This window comes from Leuciscus leuciscus, assembly GCF_965113295.1.
Source record: "Leuciscus leuciscus genome assembly, chromosome: 8".
In the NCBI taxonomy this organism is placed as follows: Eukaryota; Metazoa; Chordata; class Actinopteri; order Cypriniformes; family Leuciscidae; genus Leuciscus; species Leuciscus leuciscus.
In genome coordinates, this window is record NC_138732.1 from 22,163,254 (window position 1) to 22,177,281 (window position 14,028).

Here is a 14,028-nt window from a genome sequence, read left to right on the forward strand (position 1 = left end):
ACATTCAGTCTATTGTCAACAATCAGTGTGCATTTATTCTGTTTAAACGACATGCGGTTCAGACCTTTTCCAAACGCCCTGTGGTGTAGATTTCCAGATCAAAAAACTGGGCCAGTTGCAGCAGATTTGTCACCTTCTCTGCATCTACGGAGTACTGTGAGAAAGAAAAAAATATATATCAGTTGAGCCTCTTTAAATACCATTTCGTGTTGCCTTTGACTTTTAATGGACTTTAACCTTTGCAAGTAAAGCTGGCAGTGCTATAGCGAAGAGCTCCGTCATTCTCGTCCGGTCATCAAGCTGAGTCTTCTTCTCCTTCGCTGTCAGAACCTGAAACCAGACCAAGTGAGAATTGAGAACAGCATGTAACAGGTAACGTGTGAAAGCAGGGATCTGTCTTCAAGGGCTGGTCGATGCGTGTGGCATCAGGTCTTACCCTCTTGCCCGTGCCCCTGCCCACAGGAGGATGGCACTCTGCAGCCTGACGGATGGTGCACAGCATGATCTCTATCAGAGCTGTCTCCTGTCTGTCCGACAGAGCTGGAAAACACACAAAGGTAATTAATCTCTCACTCACTTTGGAGTGAGTAAAAGTTCTGCTGGTGTGTCACCGAGTCAGACCTTCCTCTCCAGGCAGTGGCTCATCCAGCAGCAGACTGATCATGCACTCCCAGTCCTTCAGGATCTCTGCTGCACAGTCCCACATACTGTCCACTAGGTAGGCTGCATGCTCGTGAAGCTAAGGATCAAAACATAACACGCTATAAAATCTCAGTTTATGTGTGCAATTAGAATATAATTATATAGGCTAGTGCTGCCATATTAGACTCTTAAGAAAGACTATCATGCTTCATTACTGAATTGTATTTCACTTAAACTGTCTAGAATAGAAGAAAACTGAAAAACTCAACATGATGTATAGAGAGTTTGAGAAACTTGCTTAAATAGTAAGTTAGTTAGTTAGTTAGTTACTAATTAAGACATTAGTCGCACAGAAATAGCACCCTTTAACAGAACTAATTTCTAGGGCTGTACTGTCCCAGTCGATTAGTCGATTAATTGGTCGATACGTTCTGGTTCGACCAAAATTCTGATTGGTCGATTTTTTGCCGCGTTCATTTCATCAGTTTTGCCGCGTTTATTTCATCAGTTTTGCCGTGCTGAGGCGCGCTCATTTCATCAGGTGGAAAGCAGTAACTGCTAATGGGGGTGTTTTCAGAGTACCCTTGTTTCACTGTAACAGTCTGTCTTCAGAACACCCCCCTTGTTTTCACCTTTTTTGGATTAGCCCAACCCAAGAGAGAGCGAAAACTATAGAAGGTTTGATGCTGAATATTATTTATTTAATTGTGAGAGCGTTTAATAGTCAGTCCTCTTCTAACATGTCAACAACAAAGAAATCGACAGTGTGGCAGCATTTTGTTCAAATTGATAACAGGAAAAAGGTTGAATGCAAAGTTTGCAAGCAACAGTTTTCCACAGCTCGACGACAAACATGACATATCATCTAAAAGTGGTAAGCTCACTTGTCTGCGTTAGCTTGCCCTGTCTGTTTTGAGTAGGCTATATGAACATATCAGAATTAGCATATTTCAATGTTTTAGTGTGATAACCTAACTTTTTTATTTTTTATTTGGAGCCTAATGCGCAATTGCGCTGTGCTGTTGGTTGTGTTAGTTTTGAGCCTAGGATGCTTTATTTTTCAGTTATGCACTTTATTTCGTTTCTGCTCTTGATCTGGTTTGTTTAATAAATATTCTTTTTTTATTAAAGTGGACGTGCCTTTTGTGTTTATTAAGAGTAAAAGCTTTAAGTTAATAGTCTATTCGTGTCTCAGCTGCGAAGCTGAGCTCATGTTCAGCCTCGCTCGGTGTGAGGACATGTATGGTGAAATGATAGTGTCTGACAGTTATAACTTATTATAACATATGACAAAAATAATTGTCTAAATTATGTTGCATATTCCTCAACAGTTCTTGTGATGATATCACTAGTTGACAACATAGTACTATTTTCGGAAATCATAAGCTATGATATTGCGCAGGTGCACGTGATGCAACGCTGTCAGAGCCGACAGACTCGAGTGTCAGACTCATTTCAGTGCAAAATAATTAGGTCAAAAACGATTAAATATACTGCAAATAGCCTACTAGTTTTTTATGTTTATTTATTATTCATTTAGGCGGACAACAAGGCTACCAAGTACTGCGCACAGTGCGCATCTAATTAATTTTACGTTTTTGTTTTCTACCGTCATTTTTAGTCGATTTTAGTCGAAAATTTCAGGACTTCAGTCGACCAAGATTTTCTTTGGTTGAGTACAGCCCTACTAATGTCACATTTACAATGATGTTGTTGATGTTACCTCACCTCACTCTCCAGGAAGAAAAAGACAGCGGTTTTGATGAGGTTGGCATTCATGCTCTGTCTGCCTCGTCTCTTGGGCATGCTGTCATCTTCAGGGTCTCGATGACTGAACAGTCTGCAAACAAAGATGAAAATGTTCACCTCAATCTAATATTGTCTAACCACCACGTCCTTTCATTCATTCTCGTCTTTTCTCTAGATATAGTTTTGTCGTATGACTTTCAGCAGGTTAAAGACTAGGTTTACTGCACGTACAACTTCATGAGATCTGAAGAACCATGAATAAAACTCACTTTTTAAAGAGGAACTCTCCTGCTGCCACAGCGACGGGGCGGTGGGCTGAATACACAAGGTGGTACACACTCTCACAGTCTTCTGCAGTCAAAACCTCATCACTGCTACTGCAATACCAAACAACAACAGCATATGAGCACAGCTAGCTCTGCCAACAGTGTTTCAGGAAATCAGCCAAATGTTGGTTCAATAACCACTCATTCAGTGAATAATTTGACTGAACAATTCATTAAGAGCACTAGGTCATAAGGGTCATTTGTTTGTTAATTATACCACACTTTCATTGAAAGGTTTGGGGTTGGTACGTAAGATTTTCTTTTTTAAAGTCTCATCTCACCAAGGATGCATTGATCAAAAACACAGTAAAAAGGTAATACTGAATACTGATACTGCTGCTTAATTTTTGTGATGCATTTTTTTTGTTTTCAGGATTCATTGATGAATAGAAAGTTCAAAACAGACAGAAATAAAAGTAGAAATCTTTTGTAACATTACAAAAAATAAAACACTTTTAAGTATTAATTTCTTTAAAATGTTTTGTAACACTAAACCACAAACCCTAATTCAAATCACCAACTTATTTCAAAAGAAACTCAGCTATCCACCTTATTTTTCAGGTAAGAGTGTCCATGGTCAGTTGTAATTTTAATGTGTCTGGCTTCCGGTGTCATTCGCTTCCAGTTATTTTTAACTGTACAAAACAGCTTGTCACGCTGCTTGATATTGCAAACTGGTATTTCTTACCATATTATTTTAATGTAGTGTCTTAATTATAAACACGCTGGTTTGTAGCGCAAACAGTATTACAGTTCACTACACTTTGATATATTATTCTCGTTATTTACTTATAGCGGCTAATGCATCAGAAGTCTCGCACATTCACAAAAAAAACACCTTACTTCTGCGTTGAAAAATAAGGTGGACAGTAGAAAGTGTATTCAGGGTTTTACACGTACTGTAACACCAGCGTGAGCAGTTTTATAGCTTGCACTGCAACATCATACTCCTTGTCCAGTGTCATAGATACGATGCGGTCCTGATGAAGACAAACAGATAACCCTGTCATACTGACTTCAAACACTCAATAGTGAAAAAGCACATTGTTTAATTTTCAAACCTTGAAAAGATACATAAAAATCATTTGTTTAAATTCTCAATTTCAGAGAGGAGTATTTTCCTTTCTGTGTTTGCTCTATTTTGGATGAACCTTCCCCAGATGGTTCTCTCACCTTGAAGCGGCTGGTGAAGAGCTCCAGTTTGGCATTGAGCTCGCGGTTATAGTACAGCCCCTGTAGAGCTGTGAGACACTTCAGACGTACCTCACCTTGCTGAGAGAGAGAGAGAGAGAGAGAGAGAGAGAGAGAGAGAGAGAGAGAGAGAGAGAGAGAGAGAGAGAGACAATTTAGTTCCAACTCTAGGAATGTGTCGTGACTAACTCCATCTGACACTATATTTAGGGATTAAATGAAAAGGGAGAGAAACATGATTGAATTCCCACCTTGTCGTGCATGGTCCAGCCCACATACTTGAGATAGCTGTCGTTAAGAAATGCATCACTGTACATTTTCATCCACACGCCGATCTCCTCGATGCAGATTGCCCGGATCTCTGCTATTGCATCACTGAGGAGGGATAACAGAAGCACTTAAGCCCACAGACACCCACAGGAACATATCAGAGAAAATACTGAGTGGTAATTGATGATGAGAGTTTGTGCTAGAAGAAAATCAACGCTTATGAGTGTGCATACCGATATCGGTGAACAAAGACTCCCTTGAAAATGGCATTCATCATGTTTTCAATTTCGTCTTGATTTTCTTGTAACTGTAAAAAAAAATAAAAAAAAGTTCATCATTCAATCGTTGCTGCAGGCAGGCAGTAACCTGCATTACTACTCAAAGGTTTGGGTGTATGTGTGTGAAATAATAGTTTCTTATTTGAGCTTCTTTAACATCACCGTCCGTTCTCTTGACTCCCTCTTGCATTTTCTTTTTATCACAGTCTCTGCAATTTGGAATAACACTGACATCTCTCTCTCTTTTCAGGGTTATGGGCTCCCCAATATGTGATTTTATTATATATGGCCGTATGTGATTGTAATCTGATATCGATTTCTGATGTTCTTTTAATAAACAGGCTGCTTCCTTCAACAGGGCCTCAAGATGGAATTAAATTATTTACAAATAAGACAAAACAACTAAACCTGAATTTCAAATTTTAATTCACATTTTTTAAGAACCCAAGGCCTAGGAAAACCTAGATATATGAGGTAGCCCAATTTAAAACGGCATGGGTATTTTTATTTATAAGATATTATTGGGCAGAAAATGTTTTTTTTGAAGAGGAGACCATTACTACCATTACAGCTGATGTACTAGAAAAAACCTACTATCCTCCTTGGGGAGGTGATCTTTGAATATTCTTGTGGCCTAAGAGTCAAAAAGGTCTATTTGTTAACTGCTCTGTTACTACAGAAATCAATTTTGATTCATATCTGAGTTCGTAAAAACAAAACAATCTGCAACTACAATCTATGGGGTGATTGATGTATGGTTGCTCTTCAATGACTTCACCTGTAAGTGTTTTTCTATACATACTGTATATAAATCGAGAGCATGCCACAGATGCTGTCCACAGAGTTTAAACCAGAATACTGCTCTAAACTAAAACTCACGTTTATGTGTGTCCACGTGGTTTAACACAATACTATCATCAAGACATCAATAAAACCTCACACTCACAAACGCAGATGGCATAACAGCAGGGGCTGTTATTACATAACCCAGTTAATTTACAGCACCAGTTAAACACAGCTTTAATACTCATGGCCATTCAGGAGAGTTCTAACCCCACGGGTGCTGACAGAGCTGCATTTAACCTGACAGCCCACAATAACACAGTATTCTCATTAGAATAGGATCCTTTTTTAATTACTTTATCCATGTTTACTCAGCTTTAAAGTAGAGGGAAAGAGTACGGATGAAATGTGCTGAGTGTTTGGTTGGTCGTGTGTTTTTGAGGCTGTTGGCCAACAGAGGCGTAGGTGTTGGGAAGGAAAGCAGCAAACACTGCAGTGACCTGGCAGCCTCACGCAAAGGGAAGTGAGTCTCCACAGGGAAGAGTGAAACAAATCTCCTGTTCTACTGTGCCTCAGAAGGCTTCATTTACTCACTCTGCCCCTTTCACTTTCAGCTTTTATGGTCGCTCTAAGACAATGACAACATGCTGAATTTATTTAAATGCGTGCAGCATCCCTGTCCCGGCTCCGGAGGACACTCACCTCCTTGCGTTTCTGAAGCAGAAGCTCTAGTCTGTCATTGGCCCTCTTGCCAATCATCTTGTTCCTCTCTGCTTCGTATTGCCGCTGAGTGTTGTCCATGTTGATGCTGAGGTTCAGTGCTACATTCACGAGGGCCGTCATCAGCTTCATAGCTATGGGGGAAAAAAACATAGCATCTTGATACTAATTTGGACCAATCATAACAAAAGGTTATGATTTATAGAGTAGCAGAGATATTGACCTGCCAGTGTGCTGGTGTGTCTGAAAGCGCGGACTTGAGAGTCTGAGAGGCCAGTGAGCAGCGAGATGACCGTGTCCATCATGTATTCGTCATAGATGATGCTGTACTGACACTGCCGCACCAACACGCCGATAAACTCGCAGAAACTAGACTTGAACTTCTTCCACTGCGGCCCGGCCATTGTGAGCGGGTAATCGCCGCTGTCCTGCAATAACATAAACTCTCGATGGTTAGTGTGGGCACAAAATAATTCATAAAACACAGTATGTAGTGGGTGAGGAAACAAGTTTTTGAGAAGAGTCATGTTCAGGGTTGGAGAGTGAAGTTTACCTCATCAAACTCTTCTGTCATCTTCCTAATGATCTCAGAGTTCTGCATGTTGCGGAACATCTCACCAGTGACAACACCTGCAGAACAGTTTAGTATTTTTTGTAAAGGTAATAACATTATGAAATAAAATGTATATGAGGTTAAATTTATACTTGGCTCAGGTCAGGACTTAAAGTTGTACCAAGTTTAATTTTATTTTATTTTTTTACGAGGAAAACTGCAAAAAAAAAAAAGTACTGCTAAAAGTTCACTATTCATTTCTTATATTTAGCAGAATTTCCAAGCTTCTTTTTCCACATAATGAAACTCAAAGCTGTTCACACCAAAACCCGGTTTCACAGAAAGGGCTTAGATTAAACCAGGATTAGGCTGTCTAACTATATTCATCTCCATTCCAAGCGAATGCTGCAGTTTTGTTGTCTGCTGCTTGAAAGGATTCTGATAGGATGTCAATCTTTTTATTGTTCGTTAAAAAATCGTTCTGATAGCGTTCCTCTTTGTTATGGTTATAGATGTTGTGTGGACTTACCTTTTTTCATAGAATTAGAACAATTATTAAAACTTCATAGTTGTAGTTAATGTAATAGATATTGGCCTTTATATGAACTGCCCATAACTGTCAAACAAAATTTTCAAGGACATGTTTTTAATGACCAAGGCCTTGGTCTTTCCCTCATACAAGTCTTTATCATGCGGCTTAATACAGCTTGGAATACAGTACTATCAACTACTTTTATGATGGTTTATGTCCTTTTTGGAGCTTAATAGCCCCTGTGCCCATTCACTTTCATTATATGGAAGAGATTAGCGTGAACATTCTGTTCCATGAAAAAAGTAATGCCGTTCAGAACAAAATGATGGCGAGTAAATGATGACTGAATCTTCATTTCCCTTTAACTATCCTGATTCTGCTGTCACATAACATTTACCATCTCTGAGCTCAAACCAGATCACATGAGAAATGACATTCAAACCTTTGCAGCCAGAGCACTGGATGAAGAAATTGATCAAGTCTAGAAGTGCGACGTCTCTGTCATGTTTATAGGACTCAATCCAGTCATCAACGACCGACTGCAAAACAGGAGAGCAGAAATCTCGCAAAGGTCAAAATCTGCTCGACTACACAGTGGTACATCTGTCTGCATATTCTCCTGCCAACACTCAAATCCCTCCAGAAGCCACAAACCCACATGAGGGAATTTAAGATGTGAATGCCAGAGCGTGACAGAGGGCAGTGTAAAATCCGGTAATATGCTCACTGACCTGCATGGCACTCTTCCCCAGTCTGACCACTTCAAAAAGCATGACATTTTCCATGCCGTTTTCCTGGTGGTGACCGTTCATGCGTCCAGCTCCTTTCCCCGCTCCTTTCCCCTTCTCTCCAGGGCCCTTCTTTCCTTTCTTCGCCTGAAGCAGAGTGACATTACAGGTCAACTGTAAAGAACTGGATCAAACTCTTCATAGCAGCTAGAGGACTGGATGACGTCCACAGCAAATACAGTTCCTAAATTGCAAATATCATGTGCGAATTGTTTGCAATGCATTTTATACATTTAAATAATTTGACTGATGGATTACAAACAGCTTGTGCTTGTATAAAGATTCTTAATTCAATTATTTAAGTTAAGTAAAGAAAAAGAAAAAGGTCTGTATAAAGGCATTTGTTTAGGGCCCTATGAAATCCTGTTTTATTTTTTTCCCCAAATTCCGTTTTAATTCTTCTGGATTCCGTTTTTTTCCGTAAAAAATTTTTTGGGCTCCATTCTTATTGTTAAATAATTTTTTGTGATAAAAAGCATGTCTAATTAATTGAAATCATGAAAAGTATACAATTTAACAACAATTTCAAGTTTAGGACCCTACGAAATATGCTTTTGTTTCAGAACCAAATTCTGTGTTTCCTGTTTCAAGTTTTCTGGATTCCATTTGAATGATTTAATTACATTTTAATAATCAAAAAGCAAGTCTAATTGATTTAATTCGTAAAAACATCAGTTTTACTAATAAAAAATATATATATATTTATGATTTTTTCCCCACACAAATTCTGTTTTGTATATTTTCTGGTAATCAAATGAAAACATAAAACATTTATTTGATATATCTTTTAATAATATGAAATTATGCACAACGGAGCTTTAAACTGTTAAAATTAAAACATGGGAAAATTGAAGTTTTGATAATTTATTATTATTAATGTTAGTATTATTATTACATTGAGACGCATCTAAATTCTACTGTACAACAGTAATATATCTGTCAAGTTAAACCTAACTTTTAGGTTATCATAAATATTTTTAAAAACGATAGTTTTTCTCAAATGAAACCGTAAAATATTCGTGAAGTGAGTCTCAGAGCGGATTCGTATTAAAATACTCTTTTTGCGGTTTAATATTCACAGACATTAGTCTAGATCACAATTTGATTTAAGTGTACTGAAATGATTTTTATTTATTCATCAAAAAATTTACAAATTCCGTAATAAATTCTGTTTTTATGACTGAATCCCACGATTCCGCCCGTGTTTTCTGCATTGCGAAAATCATAGGGCACTATTCGTTTATTGGCAGGTTACATAGAAACGTGGTTAAGTACGTTTATCATTTACGTATCATTACGTATCTAAAGTATTATCATTTAGTTTTGAAGTCAGAATCTTAAGTTTGGCCAATTATTAGCTCCAGAACCATTTCAGTGGAAAAGGGGTAAAGGAAGCTTGTAAAATCTTGTAAAGATTCTTGATAATCAAAAATGTCAGGGTCCACATATACCTTGCCCTTCCCAATGATGACATTCCTCCCATCAGGATCATCGAAATCAGTGTCTGATGAGAATCGGGTGTCAGTGTCCCTGTTCACACAAACAGATATAGCATAAATATAGCATAAGTGAGAGAGAATATGTCAGCGCATGCATACACATCATGTGTATTCGTTACTCGTGTGTTTGTGTAGGCTACTCACTGAGCGAAATGAAACTCGGTGTGTAATTCCGGTGCGGCTATCATTTCTTTAACATCTTCTGGTCCACTTCAACTTGTCAAGGGCTTTGTCTTTATACACACAGGGCAACAGTGGGTACTTTTGTCTCATAAACCTAAAACATATACAAATTGGGAGAAAAGCATTAGTAGTAGTAATAATAATAATAATAATAATATGTCTTTAATGCCATGTCAGCATCTATCAGACTATCTTCATGGCAACAACAGTTACAAAAATACAAAAGTTGCATAAATACCATTCAAATACCCCCCAAAAAAAGAAGGGAAAAACAAAACAACAGGAAATATTATGCAAAGTGGTTTACATTACCTTATGATAAAAATCTTACAATCTTTTCTAGTAAAATTTTAGAAAAACATTAGTAAGGTCTTATGTGTTTAGACTAGACAAGCACACCTACATCTGTAATCTATTAATCCTTGCTCAATATTATAAATCAACTATTTTTGAATTCATTTTTAATTGTTGGTTTATATTTGTATATGCGTCATTGGCCAAGTGCATCGCGTCGCTGTTTTTTCATGTTCTCAAGCCACAGGAGGCGCATTTAAATATGAACTGAATGTCACTGTGTACTGTACAGTGTTGGCACAAAATCCTGTCTGCAAGGTTTCATCAAAAAAGAAGTGGAAACCAATCACAAAATTAAAAACCTTTGACACACTTGTGTATAGCGGTTACTGAATTGTGATTGGTCAAGCCGTGTAATAATCGGGCCTTTTGTAAATATACAAGTAAATTCTTAGTCATTTTAATTTGTGGAAAACAGATCTTCTCAAAAACTCTCATCTGGATTCACAAATCTTAGATTTGATAGTTAAACGTGCATATGTTAATTAACTTCAATAATTTGTAAATAGGATGCATGTGCTCGCTCATTCACAATTCGCATAAACCCCTCCCACGAGTTACAACTACATAAATTATGTGTCCAAGGACACTGTGCAATTTTCTGGACTTCCTTCTCTGGTTTGGCTCCAGTATATTGCATAAACGCAAAAGAGACTAATTGGCCATATGCCAAACAAAATGTATTCAATTAAAGTGTTTCCACCACAGCGTTTTAGCCAGCTGAAATTGCCAGGCGCTCTTCTGAAGATGCCCAGCTGGGGGCGCTTCAGAGCGCAGTGTTTTTTACCAGCTGAAATGCTTTGGTTGTTAAGATATGGAATATCTGTGTCGCCAGTATCTGCTTTTGCAGATAGTTTGGTTTATCAGCAATTACTGAATATAAAAAATGCAATTATACCAACAAGATTAACTTCTCCACTGTTGTTCAGTCGTTGTACAATTAGGATGTGACGATTGGCTGGTTTGGTGTGGTGTTTGTCCCGCCCCTCCTCCACTGTGATTAGACAGCTGGGTAAAAAGTGAAGCATCGAGAGCTGCGTTTTACCCAAATTTGAACATTTTTCAACTCTTCAGAGCTGGAGTTGTTGAAGCCACTTCCTCAAGCCCCTCCACTGCAGACAGCAAGCCACATGTTTATCCTCAATAGTAAAAGATTACCGATACGGGCAAACAAGTTTTGCCTAAAAGAACACAAAATGTTCAAATGTTTTAAGCACCATTTAAACGTGGAAGGGAGCAGATGTAAATTGTTTTTCGTACCAACCAACAAATTATGTTCACATTCATGAATCCAACCATTTACATGAGTGGCTTTACAAACGATTTACACAAAAATTTGTTCTGCTCTTGTTTCATGAATAAAGCCCATTGTTTTCATGATCAGTGAGTGAATCCTTGCTGTCCCTTCTGAGTATTCATGATCATCCTTATTATCCAGAAACTATGTAACCAATAACCATCATCATCACAAATGTTTCAGGGCAACAGTGTACGTGGACTACTAAAATTAAAAAGGCTCCAAAAACACTCATAACACTTACTGTTTGGCCCTTTTACAATGTCTACATCTTCAGTCTGTCACTACAGCTAGGCAGAATGAATCCAGTTATATTGTAGCCACACGGGGGCAATACAGCACCACATGTGACTCCTGAGCTGATCGCTCAGACAGCCTCTCTCAGTCAGTGTGAAGAACCCGACTGAGTGAAAGCTGCAGGACAGGCCGCTGTCTGTGCGCCTCTTTAAAAAGAAATATAACATAGTACTAATAATAATTATAAAAATGCATAAAGCAGCATATTTTCCCTTTCATTATTTTTTCCAACATCACAACTTCAGTTTAAAATCTTCATAACTTTCATAAGTTTGTCATTTTTAAAAGCTTTAACACTTTCACTAAAACAAATCTATAGACCATATTTCCCACATAAGGGATTCAGACCCGCACATGACACAGAACACCTTTTCTGACAATGACGTTACAGTGAAAAATGAAAATTCTCTTATGTCCTTTCAACAAACATGTATGACTTTCTTTATTCTGTGGAAGATAAGAGGATATTCTTCAAAATGTCTCAAGTGTTTTTTGTCCATACAACAGAAGTCAATGGACTCAAATTGTTTGGTTGACGACATTTTTTTAAATGTATTTTATGTTACACAGAATAGAGTCACACACCGTTTTGTAACGACATTGCTAAAACCAGTTAGTTAGTTAGTTATCACATAAAATGACAATAAACATTATGTGATACAGCAGCAGAGGAGAGAGATATCAGAGCAATGTGACAATATCGGCCCATAAGGGCATCACAGCTCTGTAGTGAAACATGCTTGTCAAACCACCTGTTCTTGTACACAACACACTGTAATAAGCCATAAGCAAGAAAGACTACCATAATTATCCTTAAAAGAAACGGGACTATTTCCTATTGAAACGGGACGTTGGGCCGAGACATACTGAATGGCACACTTGTAAATAGCCAACAGCCTTTGGTTTACATCACAGCCAAGAATAAGATTTGCTATTGCTAGTCAAAGGCAGAGGGTATCAGAGAAATGGTCATGAGATCATTTCAATGAACAAAAATCATTAGAATGAGAATGAGCTCAGGTTTGCCACACACTCCTGTTCATCCGCCACAGCTCAAACAAACAAAGTCACACCCTAAAGTAAACTCACACCTTTGGTTGAGATGTTTCAAAGCCACTGTACTTTTTTAACTTCCAGGGCAACCGAACCTACATACAGCTTAAATATATTTACATATATATATATTATATATGGAAATATCAAACTGCCTGCCCTTGAAAGGAGCACATGAAAAGGTTATTCATACCACAAAAAAAAAAAAAAAGTATAAATGATCTCACTAAAGGCTGATTTATACTTCTGCGTCGGACCTACGCCGGAGCCTCTACGCCGTAGGCAACGCGTTGGTTTTCATTTATACTTCTGCGTCGTTGTCCGCGTTCACGCGCGCAGAGGGAGCATGTGAAACCCGAGGGAGCGGTCCTAGCAGACCAATCACAGCGCTTGCGTCCGCGTAGAGTTGACGCGTTGTTACATTTTTGGAGAGGTGCACGTCAGGCTACGCCGAAGGGTACGCGCGCTACACACAGCCTACGACGTAGTAGGGCTGTCAAAATTGCTCAAAAATGACGTTCGAATATTCCCTCTAAAAAACACACGAATATTCGAACTATTCGAACATCTGGTTGCGCATTTTTTCAATGACGCGCATTACGTCAATAACAGGACAAATTAATACAAAGAGACATACATAACTTGTATAGGTAGTTAATTTAAGTTTAAACATATTTGACAATGTATTACCAACACAAAACCAAGTAAATAAACTAATGGCCAAGACCGCAGACCTCAGTCTCGCTCACTCGCAGGCACTCTCTCTCTCTCTCTCGCGCGCGCCCTCGCGCTCACGCTCTCTCTGCTCATAACGGTTTAAATGAACAACAATAAGCACATGTTGAGTGCTGATCAAGAGTTTTGTGCAAGCAATTTAAGGTCGCGACTCTTGCCCCAAATATAGCAGGCTTCATTCAGTGATTGAAACAAATGTATTAACATTAATTGAAGTTTTACAGTATAGAACTGACATTGAACGCTCCGAGCGAGCTGTGCTGTGGTAAACATGGAACTTTTCTGTTTAACTTTAAATAAAATGAGGCACACAATTCCGAGAAATGTGACAACAAAGAACTTTTACCCTGAGGTTCATAAAAAATAAAGTGCTATTAAAAAAGAAAAAGGCTACTTACATTATTGGTGCTTGTATTAAAAAAAGGAAAAACTGACTGCAATTTATTCCATTGTCTTTTAGTGCACTGTCAACTTTCAGCAGTGACGCTGTGCTAGACAGTGCGACTCGTGACCTGTCCCTCAAGTCTTGTTTATAAATTATACTCGACGCGTCCGCACGAGCGCGAATCGCACCCTATCCTTTCAAAGAATAGTACAACGGCGAGCGCGTCGAGTATAAACGCCTCGTCCGTTTGGGGAGGTGCGCGCGCAGTCTGCGGAGACTCGCGCTGTGGAGACAGGCGAAAGTATAAACAAGGCTTGAGGCAGCGCGCGCCCCTACTCGCAAAGCAGACAGCCGCGCCTCTGCTTCCGCGGGCGTGTTTTTCCATATTCGAAA

The 14,028-nt window shown here is 38.6% G+C and overlaps 1 protein-coding gene across 1 annotated transcript in view; it reads right to left on the minus strand.

Moving 5' to 3' along the window:
* stag2b (STAG2 cohesin complex component b) overlaps positions 1 to 14,028 on the minus strand; it is a 35,536-nt gene that overhangs the window by 13,262 nt on the left and 8,246 nt on the right. Inside the window, exons 2-18 of the mRNA XM_082177250.1 lie at positions 9,476 to 9,608; positions 9,284 to 9,362; positions 7,776 to 7,919; positions 7,487 to 7,583; positions 6,513 to 6,589; positions 6,183 to 6,387; positions 5,942 to 6,093; positions 4,412 to 4,485; positions 4,160 to 4,283; positions 3,891 to 3,989; positions 3,618 to 3,697; positions 2,661 to 2,768; positions 2,371 to 2,482; positions 622 to 739; positions 437 to 540; positions 238 to 330; positions 65 to 154 (exon numbers count right to left, since the gene is read on the minus strand). Coding sequence (XP_082033376.1) covers positions 65 to 154; positions 238 to 330; positions 437 to 540; positions 622 to 739; positions 2,371 to 2,482; positions 2,661 to 2,768; positions 3,618 to 3,697; positions 3,891 to 3,989; positions 4,160 to 4,283; positions 4,412 to 4,485; positions 5,942 to 6,093; positions 6,183 to 6,387; positions 6,513 to 6,589; positions 7,487 to 7,583; positions 7,776 to 7,919; positions 9,284 to 9,362; positions 9,476 to 9,519 — 1,800 coding nt within the window. The 5' untranslated portion in view covers positions 9,520 to 9,608. The remainder of the gene's footprint in view (positions 1 to 64; positions 155 to 237; positions 331 to 436; positions 541 to 621; positions 740 to 2,370; positions 2,483 to 2,660; positions 2,769 to 3,617; positions 3,698 to 3,890; positions 3,990 to 4,159; positions 4,284 to 4,411; positions 4,486 to 5,941; positions 6,094 to 6,182; positions 6,388 to 6,512; positions 6,590 to 7,486; positions 7,584 to 7,775; positions 7,920 to 9,283; positions 9,363 to 9,475; positions 9,609 to 14,028) is intronic.